The 19316-nt window shown below is 41.7% G+C and overlaps 1 protein-coding gene across 1 annotated transcript in view; it reads right to left on the bottom strand.

Moving 5' to 3' along the window:
• The window catches only part of ARIH1 (ariadne RBR E3 ubiquitin protein ligase 1), a 76112-nt gene that overhangs the window by 22536 nt on the left and 34260 nt on the right, over window positions 1–19316 (bottom strand). The window contains exons 7-11 of the mRNA XM_075857723.1: window positions 19074–19180; window positions 6262–6304; window positions 4869–4940; window positions 2265–2395; window positions 1961–2018 (exon numbers count right to left, since the gene is read on the bottom strand). Of these exons, the coding sequence (XP_075713838.1) occupies window positions 1961–2018; window positions 2265–2395; window positions 4869–4940; window positions 6262–6304; window positions 19074–19180 (411 nt within the window). The remainder of the gene's footprint in view (window positions 1–1960; window positions 2019–2264; window positions 2396–4868; window positions 4941–6261; window positions 6305–19073; window positions 19181–19316) is intronic.

Here is a 19316-nt window from a genome sequence, read left to right as displayed (position 1 = left end):
CCAGTACATTATATGGTACCTTAAACAGTGCCAGTAGAAACTACAACTCCTCCAGCAAAAAAGAAGCCCTCACATTACTCAATTGACGAAAAAATAAAAAAGTTATGTCTCATAGAAGGCGGGAGTGAAAGACGAAAATAAAAAAATGGCTTGGACTTAAAGAGGCTGTCACCAGATTTTGCAACCCCTATCTGCTATTGCAGCAGATCGGCGCTGCAATGTAGATTACAGTAACGTTTTTATTTTTAAAAAACGAGCATTTTTGGCCAAGTTATGACCATTTTTGTATTTATGCAAATGAGGCTTGCAAAAGTACAACTGGGCTTGTTGAAAAGTAAAAGTACAACTGGGCGTGTATTATGTGCGTACATCGGGGCGTTTTTACTACTTTTACTAGCTGGGCGTTCTGACGAGAAGTATCATCCACTTCTCTTCAGAACGCCCAGCTTCTGGCAGTGCAGACACAGCCGTGTTCTCGAGAGATCACGCTGTGTCGTCACTCACAGGTCCTGCATCGCGTCAGACGAGCGAGGACACATCGGCACCAGAGGCTACAGTTGATTCTGCAGCAGCATCGGCGTTTGCAGGTAAGTCGATGTAGCTACTTACCTGCAAACGCTGATGCTGCTGCAGAATCAACTGTAGCCTCTGGTGCCGATGTGTCTTCGCTCGTCTGACACGATGCAGGACCTGGGGAAGTGACGTCACAGCGTGATCTGCCAGAAGCTGGGCGTTCTGAAGAGAAGTGGATGATACTTCTCGTCAGAACGCCCAGCTAGTAAAAGAAGTAAAAACGCCCCGATGTACGCACATAATACACGCCCAGTTGTACTTTTACTTTTCAACACGCCCAGTTGTACTTTTGCAAGCCTCATTTGCATAAATACAAAAATGGTCATAACTTGGCCAAAAATGCTCGTTTTTTTAAAATAAAAACGTTACTGTAATCTACATTGCAGCGCCGATCTGCTGCAATAGCAGATAGGGGTTGCAAAATCTGGTGACAGCCTCTTTAAATCTATTGAGTATGTATATGGCGTCCTTAGTGTGTATATATGCATGCATGCACGCATATATATATATATATATATATATATATATATATATATATATATATATATATATATATACACACACACACACACACACACATACACACCACATGCTTTTAATAGGTATGTTTGCCTTTAGGCCAATTGAGCTTTATTGGGTCTTAACAAAATTAGAATTTTTTGTAAGGTGCACATGGTGTACTTTGGATTATGTTCAGTATATGCACGTGCTTATACATATGTTAATAGGTAATACATTTATGCATTGATATGTGTAGATGGTTATAAGACTTGGACCTCTTTAGGTACAAGTAGTAATTGATAGTGTAGAAAGAGGCGGAGCTGATACACGAGAGCTAGTGAAGGCGGCAGCATCCTGGACGAACAAACCTCACATCCAGCATGAACTACTGTGAGAGACATGCTCACATGAGAAAAGAGCAGATTGCATACTGAATATCAGCGGGTCTGAAAATGAATAAGGGAATGTAGATAGCAGCCTGAAACTTTGTGCAACCTTTTTTTTTTATCTTTTAACTCCAGGTAACCACTAACCTATGTAAGCATAATTTTTTCCTTGTCAAATGTGTCCATAGCTTTTAAGCAGCTTTCAAACGGCCGTAATGGGGGTGCATTGTAACATCCGTACCACAGTCTAAGTACCCAGACCTCCTGCAGTTCTACTGGACCGAATGGAGATCACCATAGTACTCATTGGTAATCTAACTTCGCTTCAATAGAACTGCGGGAAGTAGAGGAATTACAGCCATTATACGTCACTCTGAAACGGCCTTGCCCAAATCGCTACCATTATATAATGGAGCAATTTGGGTAATAGATGTATATTAATGAACTGCAAAAAATGCAATTCCACAATACTCCACAAACTGTAACAACCATGTACTCACCTCTTGTGCATCTCGGGCAGCTTTTGCATCGTCTTCATTGTAGCGATTACAATTATACCTGTAATATTTAGTACTATTATTGCACTGTATATCAAATAAAAAGGGCCTCTGTCATAAAAGATAACTGAATGTTCAACAATAAAGCGTTTCTATACACAAAGTATCTCTTGCCATTCAATAAATGCTTTTAAAATTGGGGAAAAAAATACTTGTAATTCCATAGCACAAAACTATCTATATTCTCCACATATGCAAAGTTATATTCATCGAGATCAGTCAAAGCTTCCACGACTACTACTCTTACCAAGCTGATCCATGGGGCTCCCAAGGACCGAGACAAACCCAGCAGAATTCAGCCTTGCAATTTTGGTTCCGACACACCATATGATTACAGCCTCCATCTTTTTCTATGGTAACGTGACATTTAGGACACTCCTGGAGAAAAAGAAACAAAAATAAATACATTTCTTTTAATCTTTAAACCCCTTGGTGCAATGTCACATAACTGTACATGACAGCGGCCAATGGGAAGTATGAAGCGCACTGACAGGCTGTATGTTACAGCGGACACCCGACTGAAATGGGAGGAATCGAAGATCACTTAGACACCGCCTGTTTAACCACCAAGAAGACGCGGTCAATAACAACCGTGGCATCTAAGCCAATAAAATAAGGGGGGGGGGGGTCTGCTGCTTTTTTGCCCGTGGCGCTCAATGGCCACACCCGAAAAACGCTGCAAAAAAACGCAGCAAAGAGTGCAAGCAGGTCAAAATCCGCCTCAAAATTCCAGAATGAATGGAGGCAGACTTTTCCGCCACCAAAAAACTCAGTGTGAACAGGCCTTACAGTTTAATTTATAAATTTATTCCAAATATGGTATATATTCATTAAATTTGTGTACTCCAAAAATTCTATGGACTTTAGAATGGTTTCAAGCTATTTTCTATCTAGGAAAGAATGATGAATAATGTGCAGAGACTCCTTGTACATGTATAGAACAACTGAAATTGTAGTGATGACTTTGGCAGAACAGTAGGAGAGAGGGACTTGATGTAGCTGTGCAGAACAATTCAGATTAGTCCCCTTTGACAATGCGTTTTCTCTGTACATTTGATGTATGCATTAGGAAAGCTCCCGACACAGTCAAATATACCCATAGGCTCCAAATTTACAGAGGCCAAAAGTTTTTTGGGCGTTACACTTGCAGTATATGTCAGGTATATCTTTTTTTTATTTTGCTGCATAGTAAACTAAGCTATTCTATCCAGAGGCATCCAGTAAAATAACGTATGGCATTCCTCACAGGCATCCATGTAACATACACGTCACTGGCTTTTCATGATGTATCCGTTAAATGGATGCCATTATAGCACATGGGTGACGGATGAGTTAAATGAATATCTAACAGTGGCGCATCAGTCACCCATATTCTATAATGGGGATGTCATGATACCAGGATTTGGACTTCGATACCGATACTTTGTTTAGTATTGCGATTTCGATACCAAAACAATACTTTGCCAACAATAATAAATAAAAAAAAAGTTCTTCCATTTTCTGATGTGAGGCGCGTGGTGTGATGAATTTTGAATGTGCCTCACATTAATAGTAATTAACCCCATGTTTCTCAGTCATAATGGGTTAATGTGTAAGGTACATGATGGGGTTAATTACTATTAATGTGAGGCACAATGGAGGTTAAATTCATCACATCTCGTGCCTCACAATAAGTGAAAAAGCTGTTTTTTTATTTTTTTACAGCGTACACATCATAAATGATGTGTATTTTTTATTTATTTAACATCACTATGTTTTTACTTTATTTTTAAACGTTAATGTACTGGCATATATCTATATACAGATAGTACACAGGAATATATCTATATACAGATAGTACACAGGCATATATCTATATTTCAGTACATTAGCCTGTGTACGGATAGTACACAGGCAGTTGTTAGGACATACCTAAGTATGCCTTAACAGGAAATATGGTAAGAGAGCCCTGGGGTCCTTCAATGGACCGTGGGCTGTTTGGCCATATATGGTATGTCCCTCAATCGCCTCACAGGGATTCCTGTGAGGCGATCCAAGGGGCATCCCCCGTTCTCATTTTCCCCTGAATGCTGCAGTCAGCTTTGATTGCAGCATTCAGGGGAATAACGGCGGAGATAAGAGATTTCTCTGATCTCCGCCGTTATAGAGCGGAGCTGCGGCTGTGTAATACAGCCATTGCCCCGCTCCTGACATAAGGTGCGTGCGCAGTCAGCATGAGGTGATGCGGCCGGCGCTGAACTAATGAGAGCGGCGGTTCAGGCACTGAAGACAGAATATGGTGGTGTTTTGTAGTGCACCCACCATGTTCGGTTTTCAGTGCCGCCGCTCATTAGTGCAGAACTGGCCGCATCACATCATCCTGACGGCGCGCACTTGCCAGGACTCAGGAGCAGGGCAATGGCTTATCACACAGCCGCAGCCCCGCTCTCATACATTCATGTATTACTATACTTCGCTGTGCGGCCACGGAGCTTAGTATCGAAATACATGAAATAACGGTATCGAACCGTTTGGGGATGCACAGTATCGAAGTTTCGATGCATCGTGCATCCCTATTCTAGAATAGTATTTGTTTAGCAAATATATGTCATAAAAAGTATCATGACGTATACGTTGAATAGATACCATTATAGTCTATAGGTGAGCGATGCCACTGTTAAGCATCCCTCACCGCCTCTGTTTTACGCATATGTCGGGAGCTTTTAACAGCGCATACATCAAATGGAGACTAGAAATACTGTTCACTGTTTGTGGAATGCTAGTATCCTGCTACTAAATAGCTGAATCTTCAAACACAAGAACTACTGAGATCTAAAAGACCAGAGGCAAAGTCACGCATTAGGAATCTTACCTTTGTGTTCGCTGCAATCCAATTTGATGTCTCACTGTCATCATCACACTTCTTAATCCATTTTTTTAACCACTACAAGAAACCAATTATTTATCAATTACACCCAAATTCATTTATATTTCCCCCTTCTTCATGCAATACTAATCACCTGAAATTTTGCAATACTGAGCTACACCATATGGACAAATCTATAGGGATACCCAGCTTTAATGACATCCTATTCTAAATCCATAGGCATTATTATGGAGTTGGTCCCCCCTTTGCAGCTAAAACAGCTTCCACCTCTTCTGAGAGAGAAGACTTTCTACAAGAGTTTGTGGAAAGTTTTGACACTGATTTTGGACGAGAGGGTCTGGCTTACAATCTCCGTTCTAGTTCACCCCAAAGGTGTTTGATGGGGTTGAGGTCAGGGCTCTCTGTGGGCCAGTAAAGTTCTTCCACACCAAACTCAACCAACCATGCCTTTATGGACCTTGCTTTGTGCACTGGCACACAGTCACGCTGGAACACAAAAGGGTCTTTCCCAAACGGTTCCCACAAATTTGGAAGCATAAAAATGTCCATAATGTCTTGGTATGCTGAAGCATTAAGATTTCCCTTCACTGGAACCAAGGAGCCTAGGCTAGCCCCATAGCATTATCCCTCCTCCACCAATCTTTAGTTGGCGCAATGCAGTCAGGCAGGTAATGTTTTCCTGGCACTTGACAAACACAGACCCGTCCATGTTGACTGCCAGATAAAGAAGGTTGATTGATCACTCCACAGAACACATTTCTACTGCTCCAGAGTCCCATGGCTGCATGCTTTACACCACTCCATCCAACGCTTGGCATTGTCCTTGGTGATGCAAGGCTTGCATGCAGCTGTTTGGCCATGGAAACCCATGCCACGAATCTCCCGGCACACAGTTATGTGCAGATGTCAATGCCAGAGGAGGTTTGGAACTCTGCAGTTATTGAGTAAGCAGAGCGTTGGTGACTTTTATGCACTATGCGCCTCTTCACTCGCTCTGTAAATTAACATGGTCTGCCACTTCGTGGCTTGGTTGCTGTGGTTCCTAAATGCTTCCACTTAGCAATAATATCACTCACAATGGATTGTGGAATGTCTAGGAGGGAAGAAATTTGACGTACTGACTTGTTACAACAGTGGCATCCTATTACAGTACCACGCTGGAAATGAGTTAGTTCTTTAGGACAGCCCATTCTATCACAAATGTTTGTAAAGGTGACTGCATGGCTAGATGCTGTATTTTATACCTCTGTGGCAATGGGACTGAATTCAATGATTAAGTTGTCTCCCAAAACTTTTTTCAATATAGTGTATATGTTGTACTCCTGGACACCGGATTGGGCAAGGTAATTTCAACAACACGCTTACCAAATTTACTTACCTTACATTTAACAGGATCATGCCAATTCTCTCCACAATTGAAGCTGTGAAAAAAAAAAAAAAAGAAGGATCATAAATTGATACCAACTATACTGTAAGGTTTTATTTAAAAATCCATATAGCATGAACTTCCAATACAGCATATGACAATACAGTGGAACTGCAAGTGTGCCGCTATATACACACACACACACACACACACGCGCACACGCACACACTACACCCTGGAGAGCAAGTTATGTGCATAATGAGAATAGTGTTACTGTTGCAACTATCAAAATCTACTTCTTTATAATAGTGATAAAAATCAAACAAATGCAAGCTTAACCCCTTAACGCCGAAGGACGGATATATCCGTCCTCAGCAGCTGCTAGTTCGCGCAGGAGGACGGATATATCCGTCCTGTGATCGCGCGGGTACTGACAGTTTACCCACGCGATCAGCGGCAGGAGCACGGCTGTTATACACAGCCTGGCTCCTGCTGCAACTGCCGGAATCGAAGCACGCGCCGATTCCGGCAGTTTAACCCATTAAATGCCGCTGTCAACAGTGACAGCGGCATTTAATGTGTTTGACAGAGGGGGGAACTCCCTCTGTCTCCCGATCGGCGCCCCCGCAAACAAATCGCGGGTCGCCGTCGGGTTTCCATGACAGCCGGGGGTCTAACAAAGACCCCCAGGTCTGTCTTCAGCATCTGCCTGTTAGGCGATGCCAGAGGCATGACCTAACAGGTTGCCTGTCAGTTTTACACTGACAGGCAATAATGCTTTGGTATACGAAGTATACCAAAGCATTATATATGCGATCGGCATATCGCATAGTGAAGTCCCCTGGTGGGACTAAAAAAAAAAAAGTAAAACCGTTAAATAAAGTTTGTGAAAAAAAAAATAAAAAAAATTACAGTCAAAGTCAAATAAAACTACTTTTTTGCCCCAAAAAGTGGTTTTATTTAATAAAACGGTCAAAACAAATCACACATACACATATATGGTATCCCCGCGATCGTAACAACTTGACCAATAAAATGAACACATTAATTAAACCGCCGGATGAACGGCGTCCAAAGAAAACGCAAAAAACAACGGCAAAATTCTCTCTTTTCTCCCATTCCCCCCATAAAAAATAAAATAAAAGTTCATCTATAAGTCCTATGTACCCCAAAATAGTACTAATGAAAACTACACATTGTCCCGCAAAAATCAATCCCACGTACGGCCACATCGACGGAAAAATAAAAAAATTACGCCTCTTGGAACGCGGCGATGCAAAAACAAGTAATTTTTTTCTAAAAGGGTTTTTATTGTGCAAACGTAGAAAAAACATATAAAACCTTTACACATTTGGTATCCCCGTAATCGTGCCGACCCATAGAATAAAGTTAACATGTTATTTACGCTGCATAGTAAACGGCGTAAATTTATAACGTGAAAATTAATGCTGGAATAGCTGCTTATTTTCAATTCTCTCCTAAAATAAAGTTAATAAAAGTTAATCAATATGTTATAAGCATCTAAAAATGGTACAATTACAAAATACAACTCGTCCCGGAAAAAACAAGCCCTTATACGGCTATGTCGACGGAATAAAAAAAGAGTTACGACTCTTGGAATGCGACCGTGGAAAAACAAAAAATAATCCTTGGTCATTAACGTGCAAAATGGCCCGGTCATTAAGGGGTTAAAATACAACACCTGTACACAAATAAAATGACTGTTTATAATACTATTGTGAACAAAGGTTCTGAATTATTTACAATATTTAATGTTATTTTAAATAAAATGGATATTTGGTCAAATATCCTTTGCCTTCTGCAAAGAAGGGCAACTCCAGAGAATTCATTAGATCAGATTAAAGCCTCATGCACACGACTGCATTGGTTCTGCAGTCCGCAAAGCCACGGGTTTGTAGCGGTCCGCAAAAAATCCTTGTTGTGCATCAGTGTGTCACCCGGACTCATGAATCCACAATTCACTAGTATCGGTGAATCTGCAATTGCGGATCGTAAAATGACTTGTCCCAAGTTTTTGCGGTCCGCAATTGCAGCCCCGCACTGTTCCGTGTAAATAACGGTGATGTGCATGGGGCCATAGAAAAGAATGGGTCCGCAAGTTATATGCAAGAATGTGGATAAGTTGTGGCTGCAAAGATAAGGTCGTGTGCATGAGGCCTAATTATTCCAGGAGAACTACACAGAGACAGAGCTGACGTAGCTGCACAGAGAAATGCACGAATTACAGTAAATTTGCGGTCAAAACTTCAACTGATTGCAGGGGTTAAAAAAGCAAGGTTGCTTCCAACTTTTCTTCCCTTAAGAAACAACTGAAGTTGCAGGTATGACTTAAAGGAGTTCACCCACCAAAGCAACTTAGCACCTATCCACAGAATAGGTGACGTGTTTGATCGCTGGGGGTCCCACTGCTGGGACGCCCACCAATCAAGAGAACGGTGTTCGGAGTCCCCTGAATTAACACAGTGGCGGACAGGTAAGCGCGCTGCCGCTCCATTTATTCTACATGGGACTGCCAGAGATAGCCGAGCGCTGTACTCGTCTATCTCAGGCAGTTCCTTAGAGAATGAACGGACTGATATATGATAAGTTGATTTGATGGGAAAACCACTTTAAGTTTACGTATCCAGTTGCTAAAAATATCTCATCAGTCGGGGTCCGACTCCTGGGACCCCCACCAACCAGCTGTTTTGAAGGGGGTGCAGCTCTTGCACGGGCGCTGCTTCCCCTTGATTTCTTCTTGCTCACTGTGAATTGTCGACACTGATGTAGCAGCAATTCACAGGTATTGCAGCCTTTTAAAGTGAATGGGAGAAGAAGGATTAAATACCTGTGAACCGCTGCTACATCTGTGTCAATGATTCACAGTGAGCAAGTAAAAATGAAGGGGAAGCAGCGAGCTCTGCACCCCTTCAAAACAGCGGTTCGGCGGGTGTCCGCGAGTCGGACCCTGACCGCTCAGCTATTGATGGCCTATCCTGAGGACAGGCCATCAATTTTTAGCGACTGGAAAACCCCTTTAAGGTTGCCATAAAGCCCTAGTCCAAAAAATAAACAATGTGTTTAAAAAATATACTCTGCCACTACTTAATGACAAGGAATGCTGCATTTTCACCACTGAATTGAAAAACACCACAAACCAAAATGATGTGCATGTAAACTTTTCAAAATTTCACTATAAAACTTTAACCCTTTCGCTGTCAAAGGTTTTTGGAGGTTTTGCACCTCTAGTAACCAATTTTCGCGCTTTTGACATGTACAAATAAATTATATAATTTAAAAAAATAAATAAAAAAAAATCATACTAAACCCCCATACCTATATATTTTCTGAAAGTAGACACCTGGCACATTGTCCTAATGCCACTCAGCACTTTGACACAAAATTGCATTAGAGCACATGTTTGCATAATATTATATCTAAAAAAAAAAAAAAAAGACTGGAAATTGATATTTGTGGCTAAAAGTGGGACACAAGCAGAAAAATTAGACGCACCACTACATCCTATAAATACAAGTTCCATATGTGCAGAGATCATACATACCACTTATACCTATGTCTATATGCAAATGTCCATAAATCACTAGAAAATACCAAAAACCTTGTTTCAAGATGGAAATTTAAAAAAGGTAACCTATAAAAAACAGGGATTACACACCTTAAAAAGTGAGTGCACCCCAAGCCCTATATATTCCCTGAAAGCAGACAAACTGACGATTGCAATCGTTGTGATGTGCACCTGCCATGTCCACGTCATGTAACTTTGTGATAAACCAGAAATTGTTTAAAAAAAATAATACATTATAACAAACATTTGCACCTATAACACAAAAAAACAAAATGTAAAAAAAAAATAGACCAGGTGCAAAGTTCATATATACCACATATGTCGACATGAATAATAACTTGCGCTCTCAAAAACGCTGAAACAGAGGCTAGGCAATATTTGGCCATCATCCACAAATTTTGTTAAAAAAATATATATACTGCACAATGCAAACGGCTACTAGGCTACCAAAATCTACATTGTTTTGATATCATGTATAACAATACAAATTAATAAGTTATATACACAACCACCTTTCAGCAACTTGGCATGAACCTGTGATTATAAGTAAAAATTGCATGAAAAATCAAGTTTGTGACTAAAATGCATACTCAAAGAGACCCCTTATGCAAATAAAATGTACTCAGCAAAGAACTGTAAGATAGTCATACATACGGCACACGTCTACGTTCACAGGTGCGTGTGTTGAAGAAAATCCAAAACCACAAGAATACACCAACCAATTATCGCATGCAAATTAAGTTGGGAATTATATACACCGCGTTCCAAATTATTATGCAAATGTTATTTTTCGCTGAGTTTCCTAAATAGTCGATGCAAATGACAGTCAGTATAATCTTCAAGCCATCAACCGTTGGAGTATAATGCGAATTTTAATTAACAAATCTCCTAATGATAACAGATTTTTTTTTTAGAAGTAAAAAACTCAAAATGCACAACAGAGATCAAAACATTTTAAAGGTTGTAAAGAGAACTAAAATGGTAATTTGTTGAATTTGCAGCATCACGAGGTCATATTTACAGAAATCAAAAGCTCTTTCAATTAAAAAAAAACTTAACAGGGCAAGTTACATGTTAACATAGGACCCCTTCTTTGATATCACCTTCACAATTTTTGCATCCATTGAATTTTTGAGTATTTGGACAGTTTCTGCTTGAATATCTTTGCAGGATGTCAGAATAGCCTCCCAGAGCTTCTGTTTTGATGTGAACTGCTTCCCACCCTCATAGATATTTTGCTTGAGGATGCTCCAAAGGTTCTCAATAGGGTTGAGGTCAGGGGAACATGGGGGCCACACCAGGAGTTTCTCTCCTTTTATGCCCATAGCAGCCAATGACACAGAGGTATTCTTTGCAGCATGAGATGGTGCATTGTCATGAATGAAGATCATTTTGCTACGGAAGGCACGGTTCTTCTTTTTGTAACACGGAAGAAAGTGGTGAGTCATAAACTCTACGTACTTTGCAGAGGTCATTTCACACGGTCAGGGACCCTAAAGGGGCCTACCAGCCCTCTCCCCATGATTCCAGCTCAAAACAAGACTCCGCCACCTCCTTGCTGACGCCGCAGCCTTGTTGGGACATGGTGGCCATTCACCAACCATCCACTACTCCATCCATCTGGACCATCCGGGTTTACACGGCACTCATCAGTAAACAACACGGTTTGAAAATTAGTCTTCATGTATTTCTGAGCCCACTGCAACAGTTTCTGCTTGTGAGCATTGTTTAGGGGGTGGCCGAATAATAGCTTTATGCACACTTGCAAACCTCTGGAGGATCCTACACCTTGAGGTTCGCGGTACTCCAGAGGCTTCAAATAGCTGTTTGCTGCTTTGCAATGGCATTTTAGCAGCTGCTCTCCTAATCCTATTAATTTGTCTGGCAGAAACCTTCCTCATTATGCCTTTATCTCAACAAACCCGTCTGTGCTCTGAATCAGCCACAAATCTTTTCACAGTACGATGATCACGCCTAAGTTTTCTTGAAATATCCAATGTTGTCATACCTTGTCCAAGGTATTGCACTATTTCACGCTTTTCGGCAGCAGAGAGATCCTTTTTCTTTCCCATATTAAGCTGTGGCCTGCTTAATAATGTGGAACGTCCTTCTTAAGTAGTTTTCCTTTGATTGGGCATACCTGGAAAACTAATTATCACAGGTGTCTGAGATTGATTACAATGATCCAAAGAGCCCTAAGACACAATACCATCCATGAGTTTAATTGAAAAACTAATAATTAAATGTTTAGGACACTTAAATCCAATGTGCAGAATAATTTGGAACACGGTGTAGGTATATATAATTATAGGTATATATTTTAACATTATAACTTTGTCAAAAAAATACGTTTTTAAAAAAAAAACAACACATTACTTATCTACATTAAAGGGCCTGTTAGATTAGGTAGAAGATAGGGCACACTTCCGTCGGCCGTTGAACGGCCGTTATTGACGGTCCCATCACACACGGGCTGCACGTGTGCAGCCCGTTGTTTCACAAACCAAATTCAATGAGAAGGCCGATACTGTTCCGTCAAAAACGGGCAGGAGTAGGACCTGCCCTACTTTTGACGGAACGGCCGCACGGTACGGTTAAAACAACAGAAGTGTGCATGGCCCCATTGAAATAAATGGGTTCAGGGTGCTATCCGTGACAACAAGGGATAGCACCCTGAAGGTGAAATCCCTGAAGGAAAAAACTGAAGTGGGCATTGGGCCTTAGCCTGTGTGGAGGAGAGATGGGGCACAGACCGAGTAAGAGCCCTTAGTAGCAAGGACGCATCAGATATGTCTTCAGCTACTTAAAGGAACAGTGTCATCACACATTTTTTTTTCATATGTTAAAGATGTTAGTGCTTTATTAAAAACGTTTATATTTATTTGTGTGTTTGTGTTTTACTTTTTCTTATTTTTACACTTTTTCTTCCCTATGGGGGCTGCCATTTTTTGTTCCATTTCTGTATGTGTCGATTAACGACACATACAGACATGGAATACGGCAGCCACAGTCCCATAGGGACTGCGAACGGCTCCCGTCCCATCCACTTCTGTGTACGCCGTCTGTGTGGGAACTGCGCATGCGCCGCTCCCACACAGTCCAATTTGAAATTGGCGTTGTCCGGCGCCATTTTCCTGTGGACCGGAAGTCGCGGCCGGACAGTAAGATTACTACTTCCGGTCGCGGCTTCCGGACTTGTGCACTTGGACCAGCGGCAGCAGACGGAGCGGACGGGCCGGAGGGAGCCGCGGCGGCAGGAGCAGGTAAGAGATTTCAATGTATATTCGTGTTTGTGTACGTTTACTACTGTATGTAAACCTACTACACTGTGTGTTAGCTCAAAAAATGGCGACACACAGTGTAGGAGGTTAGACCGTTCAAACCCCTCGTTTATCCCGGCACTAGCCAGGATAAAGGAGGGGGGGATGCTGAGAGCTCACTAGAGCGAGGGCTTTTTACCCAATTTTGCAATGCTGCAATTTTGGGAATAGCTCTATCTAGTGACCAGCAATGGGAAATATTATAAATTAGAATCTAATTTATAATATTTCCTGACTCGTGAAAAAAATAAAAAAAATTTGAACAATGTTTAATCACCTACACACTAAATGTTTAATTAAAAAAAACAAACATGTTTTTCTGGCAACACATTCCCTTTAAGTGCCTTCCTGCCAGGACGTATGAGATAAGTCCTTGGCAGGAAAAGGGTTCAAGTAAAATCTGACCGCAGAGTTTTTCACTTTCCTTTTCACTTTCCAAAGCTCAGTGAAAAACTCCCCAAGAAATGCAGCAAAACATTACATGTCAATACAGCCTTAGGCCTCATTCCCACGACAGGGTTTCCCGGCCGTTCATAAATCGGCCGGCACCCGGCTGCATTAGGAATAATAGACCCCTAATGGGGCTATTCACATGACCGATTTTTTTACGGCCTGGAAAACCGGCCGTCAAAAAATAGGACATGCTCTATCTTCGGCCGGGTACCCGGCCGCCCGGCTCCCATAGAAGTCTATGGGGCCGGGTAATACACGGCCATCACCAGGATGTGTCCCGAGTGATGGCCGGGTTTTCCGGCGCTTGCGCTCTATCTCCTCCTCCTCACAGCGCAGCGTGCATGTGAGGAGGAGGAGTTGATGCCATTCTGACGAATGGCTGTGCGCTGTACACAGTGTGGCAGGGCCGGGTACAGCAGGTGGAAGGGAGCGCTGCGCTGGCTCCCTTCCCCTGCTTGTTTTAAAAGCGCCCTGGCCCGGCGACACCTTCCATGGCGCCGCTAGCAGCTGCGGCTGCTACTACTACTGCAGCGACGCCACTATAGCAGAGCAGGGAGGTATCTCCCCGCTCTGCTATGTGCTAGCCGCACTTTAGCTCCTTGAAGGAGCGGAATCCCCGTGTTTTCGGGGATTCCGCTCCTGGACAGAGCGCTTGATGTCTCTGTCCATATCTGGGCAGTGACATCAGGGGAAACTCCTGAAGCGGAATCCCCGAACACATGGGGATTCCCCTTCAGGAGTTGCCGCTGATGTCACTGTCCAGATCTGCCCGGCCCGGCATGGATGCAAAACTTTATGCAAACCGGCCGGGCAAAATGGCCGATTTTACCGGCCGGACCCGGTCGTGTGAATCCCGCCTTAGGGCTGGTGCAACAGCGCTTTCAGTCCTGGCTGCCAATAAAAGAAAGCAACCTGCTAAAACCTAGTATATTGTCATGGATTCATTGGTAAGTGGAATACTGTTCCAGAGAACTGACCATTTGCTTATCACCAGCCAAGATAAATGCTTTCATTCATTATAAATTATCCCCAACCTTTAGAGCTGCATTTACAAGTCACACTTTATCAAGCTGCCAACAAACGATCAGTGGTTTGAAAAATTGATATGAGTATTTGATGGACTTTACAATATTACAATTATTGGATCAATGCCACCATTTTTATTTCAAATTCAATTGTGGACGCAATGAACTTCAATAGGAAAAATCGGATATGTCTGAATTCTGCACTGTGCCGTTCCTATGTATGAATATTGACACATCGATTTAGCTCTAACTAAAATTCAGAGAGCGGACGCCAGAGGAATAATAGTACCGCATCCATGTTCCACCATTTGTAAACAGAGTTTTATCTTTGGTCCTAGGGTCATGAATATATATTCTGCCATTGCTTTCTAACAGCAAAAATATTTCATCAACTACACTCCTTGGCTCAAACGCAGTACTTCCGTACAAAATCATACTAAAGTTTTGCTTTCTTAACATTCTTTTCTGATCATATTTTGAGCTCATGGACATTATACAAAAAGCCACTCCCTGATCTCATTGAATGAGATCTATAATATCAAGTTCATCATGACAACTATCAAATCTGGCAAGAGAGTCTTCCTTCTAACCCGCTATGCATTCCTTCTAACCCGCTATGCATTCAGCAGTGGGTTCTTCCACCCAGTGTTCGATGCAGAGAGACACACTGTGCGCTCCTCTCAATCTCTTTTAGCAGCAATCATGCAAGAACAGGAATCTACATTTAGTTGCTAGTAATTGGCCAACATGCCATTTTTCATATGTGAAAGGGGCAAGGTTTTGACTACTGGGGTGCAGGGCACTATTCTGACTACTAATAGAGGGAGGCACTTTTGTTGGGTTCACAAATCCTGATTGCAGTTTGTCGTGCTCCCCCCCCCCCTTTCATGTAAGAAGGGTGAAAAAGTTTATAGCTCTCTATCCTTTTAGACCCAATTTGAGTTGTTTGTTTAAATTGTTTTGTTTTTCCCTAATATGGGGCAATTGGAATCCACCTCATGTTTTTTTTTTTGCCTTCCTCTGGATCAACATGGCAGAATTATAGGTTGGACTTGGACCTGTGTCTTTTTTCAACCTTATTAACTATGTACCTATGGATGTGTTGTAACCAAGTTATGTACGCCTCGCCCTCATCTAAGGCCTCATGCACACAAACGTGCTTTTGCGGCCACAATTCCCTCGAAGATCCACGGGAGAATTGCGGACCCATTCATTTCTATGGGCCCATGCACACAACTGTGGTTTCCACGGTCCGCGCATGGCCCAGGAGCCTGGACTGCAGAAAGATGGACATGTCTTATTACGGCTATGTCCAGGCTCATAGAAAATAATGGACGTGGCCATGGGCACATGAGATTTGCAGGCGGCTCGCGGGTGACACTCCACGGCGGGCCGACCTGAAAATCACGGCCGTGCACATGGCTACGTTCGTGTGCATGAGGCCTAACAATATCTACTTGTAGGAGCTTGTAAACCTGGAATACATTTGTCCAGGGCAGATTTTTATCCAAAACAAAAGGAGGATTTAAAACATAACAAATTAAGGTCCTGTTCACACTGAGTTTTTTTTACAAGTTTTTTGGCGCGGAAACCGCTTCGCAAAACTTGTCAAAAAACGTCCGAAAATGCCTCCCATTGATATCAATGGGAGGCGGAGGCGGTTTTTTACCGCGAGCAGAAAAACCGCCTTGCGGTAAAAAGAAGCGACATGACCTATCTTGAGGCGGTTTCCGCCTGCAAAACCCCATTTCAATCAGTGGGAGACGGAAAAAAAAAACGCCTCGACGAGTGTTTTGACATGTTTTTGTCAAACCACTGTGCAAAAAACGCCTGGAGCAGATTTTTCAGGAGGAATTTTCCTCCTGCAAAAAACTCTGTGTGAACTAGCCCTAAGCTGTTCTACTACAAAGTATGCCAGTAAAAGTCTCTATTGCATACCTTGCTTTCTAATTTAAAACTTTTGAAGTCTCCCGTTGTAAAAAAATTAAATTCAGGAATTTTAGAGAAACAGCTCAAAACTTTCAGGCAGATGAACAGATGAAAATAAGCCGTACACAACAGATCTGCTGACTTCAGAGGAAAAACAAATACTATATGTTAAACACATCACAACACTTGATTTACCCTTTCATGACCGGGGTGTTTTTGGCCTTTATGACCAGAGCAAAACATCAACTTTTTAAATGCTACATTCAAAAATATGTGTACATTGTGTAATGTATGACGTCGCTATAGCCCCGAGAACAAAGCCCCTATTTTAGCTTTAAATGTATCTCCTTCCACAGCATCTGTAAACGGATGATAAACATCGAAATACAAACATTTTTTTTTAGTAAAAAAATAGATAGGGCCAGGGTACATCAGACTAAAATTTGTGGCCAGGGGTAATTATTTCATGTTTGGCGTAACGCACATTCTGCCTGACAGGAACATATTAAACACATGTATTGAGCATCTGACGTACATGCAAAACGTGTTTGTCGCACACAGAATGTCTAAAATTGGTGTGCGTGGGTTCGGAGAGGTGTGCACTTTGTTAGGGGCATTTTCTTCTCATTTTATTAACTTTTTTACATTTTAGTGCATTAACTTATTAACCCCTTCCGGACATCTTCCATATATATATATGGTAGAGGTCTGGGTGGGGGGAGCATGGAGTGACTGTATGAAACAGATGAGCGTGTCGGCTGTATGAAACAGTCGACACTTCAGTGCAACGAGCGGGATTTTGCTTGTTTAACCTCATAGATGCCGCAGCAAATAGCGACCAAGGTGTCTAAGCCGTTAGAAACCGGGGGCACCTCCATCTGATGTCCCATCAGCCCCCTGCAATGCAATGGCGCGGTGCGAATGCTTGTCATGGCAGCCTGGGGCCTAATAAAGTGCTCCTATTAAGCCCTGTAAAAATTGCTATATACTGCAATACATTAGTACTGCAATAACATCATTTAAAGATGCATTTGCAGGGTGAACGCCGTAAAAAAAAAAAGAAAAAAAGAATTAAAAAAACACAAGAATTATCTCATCTCCTACAAAAAAAATTGAATACAGTGTGATCAAAAAGTCTTATGTTCCCAAAATATCATCAACAGAAAATACAGCTCAACCCACAAAAAATAAGTCCTCACTCCGATCAATCGACGGAACAATGAAAAAGTTATGGCTCCCAGAACATGGCGACACAAAAAAAATTGAAATTTTTAACAATTATTTTTTTCCTTGTATATATATCTGTTATTGTCATACTCATTGCCCCGCAGAATTAAGTTAACATGCTGTTAACGCCGCAAAAGCGAAACCCAAAAAACAGTGGAGGAATACGTTATTTTCCCAATCCACCGCACAAGTACATATTTTCCAGTTTCCCAGTACATTATACGGTAAATAGTGCCTCAAAAAAACAAAACTTGTCCCACAAAAAAAACAAAAAACTCTCATGACTATATTGACGGAAAAATTAAAAAGTTATGGCTTTTGGAAGGTGAGGACGAAATAGCGAAAATTAAAAAACAAAAAAATGCCTGTGGAGGGATGGGATTAAATGTATTTATTTTTACTATAGGGGCACAGGTTAGGAGGGAACACATTATCTATGTGTTCCCTGCTCCACCTATATACAGATCACTGATAAGTGACCTAATAGTAACAAGCCCATTTAGATCACGGTTACCAGTGATCTGCATGAAAAACCAGATTGTGCCTTCTCTGCATGCCTCCAAGCCCCCTCTGCACAGGGAATCCCTGTGACATCATTAATCGCGTCATGAGGTTCCATAGGAACTGCTCAAATACAGAAGCGGCGGCTTCTGCATTCAGGAATACAGCACTCAATAGGAGCGCTGTGTCTAGGGTTTTTGTGACTGGGAACTAATTATTGCAGTTCCCCGTCACAATACAGGATCCGGCTATCAGTAGGTCAGTCCAATCCTGCCATTGGCACTTATCAGAGATACTAGGGGGAATTTATCAAAACTAGTGCGACAACGCTAGCTCTAAGTTTTCCAATGGGAACTACACTTTTCCCTTACACCAGATTTAATAGATCTCACAGATATTGAGAAGGTTTTGGTAAAACAGAATAATGAAAATGTGCTATTTGGACAGCAACATTACCAGTGCTGATGCAAAACACAAATTAAATAAAACAACATAAAAGAAATGCAGTCAAAACCAGGTTTTAACACTCCCACCTCTTTTTCTTTCTTACTTTTATAACAGGTCAATCAGCAGGTTACAAAAAAAAGTTAGGTGACGGATCCAATCTCTGGGACCCCCACCGTTTCTGGAGAGCAAGATGAATTTGCGCAGTAGAAATAATTAGAGCGAAGAAATAGCCAAGTTAGATCACTCGGCTGTTTCAAATGATGTTACTTATTGTTACTGTGTAGCGTGACACAAAGAGGTGATCTCTACATATCAGTTCTTGCACCATTATCTTACCAGAACTGACGGCCACATTTGCAACGTACAGGCTTGGCATCTGGATACTGAACTTTAACAACGTGATGACAATCTGGGGCAGGGCACCACTTCAATAGTCTGTTACACTACATAGAAGAAACATTTTTGTAAGTAAATTGATAAAAAGCAATGCACAGGATAATGTAATATTGTGATGCATCTAATTAAGCAGTGCTGAAACAGATCAGATAAGAAAACATGTAAACTTCCATAAGAGTGCTT

This window comes from Rhinoderma darwinii, chromosome 3 (assembly GCF_050947455.1).
Source record: "Rhinoderma darwinii isolate aRhiDar2 chromosome 3, aRhiDar2.hap1, whole genome shotgun sequence".
In the NCBI taxonomy this organism is placed as follows: Eukaryota; Metazoa; Chordata; class Amphibia; order Anura; family Rhinodermatidae; genus Rhinoderma; species Rhinoderma darwinii.
This window is presented reverse-complemented; position numbering and strand designations above follow the sequence as displayed.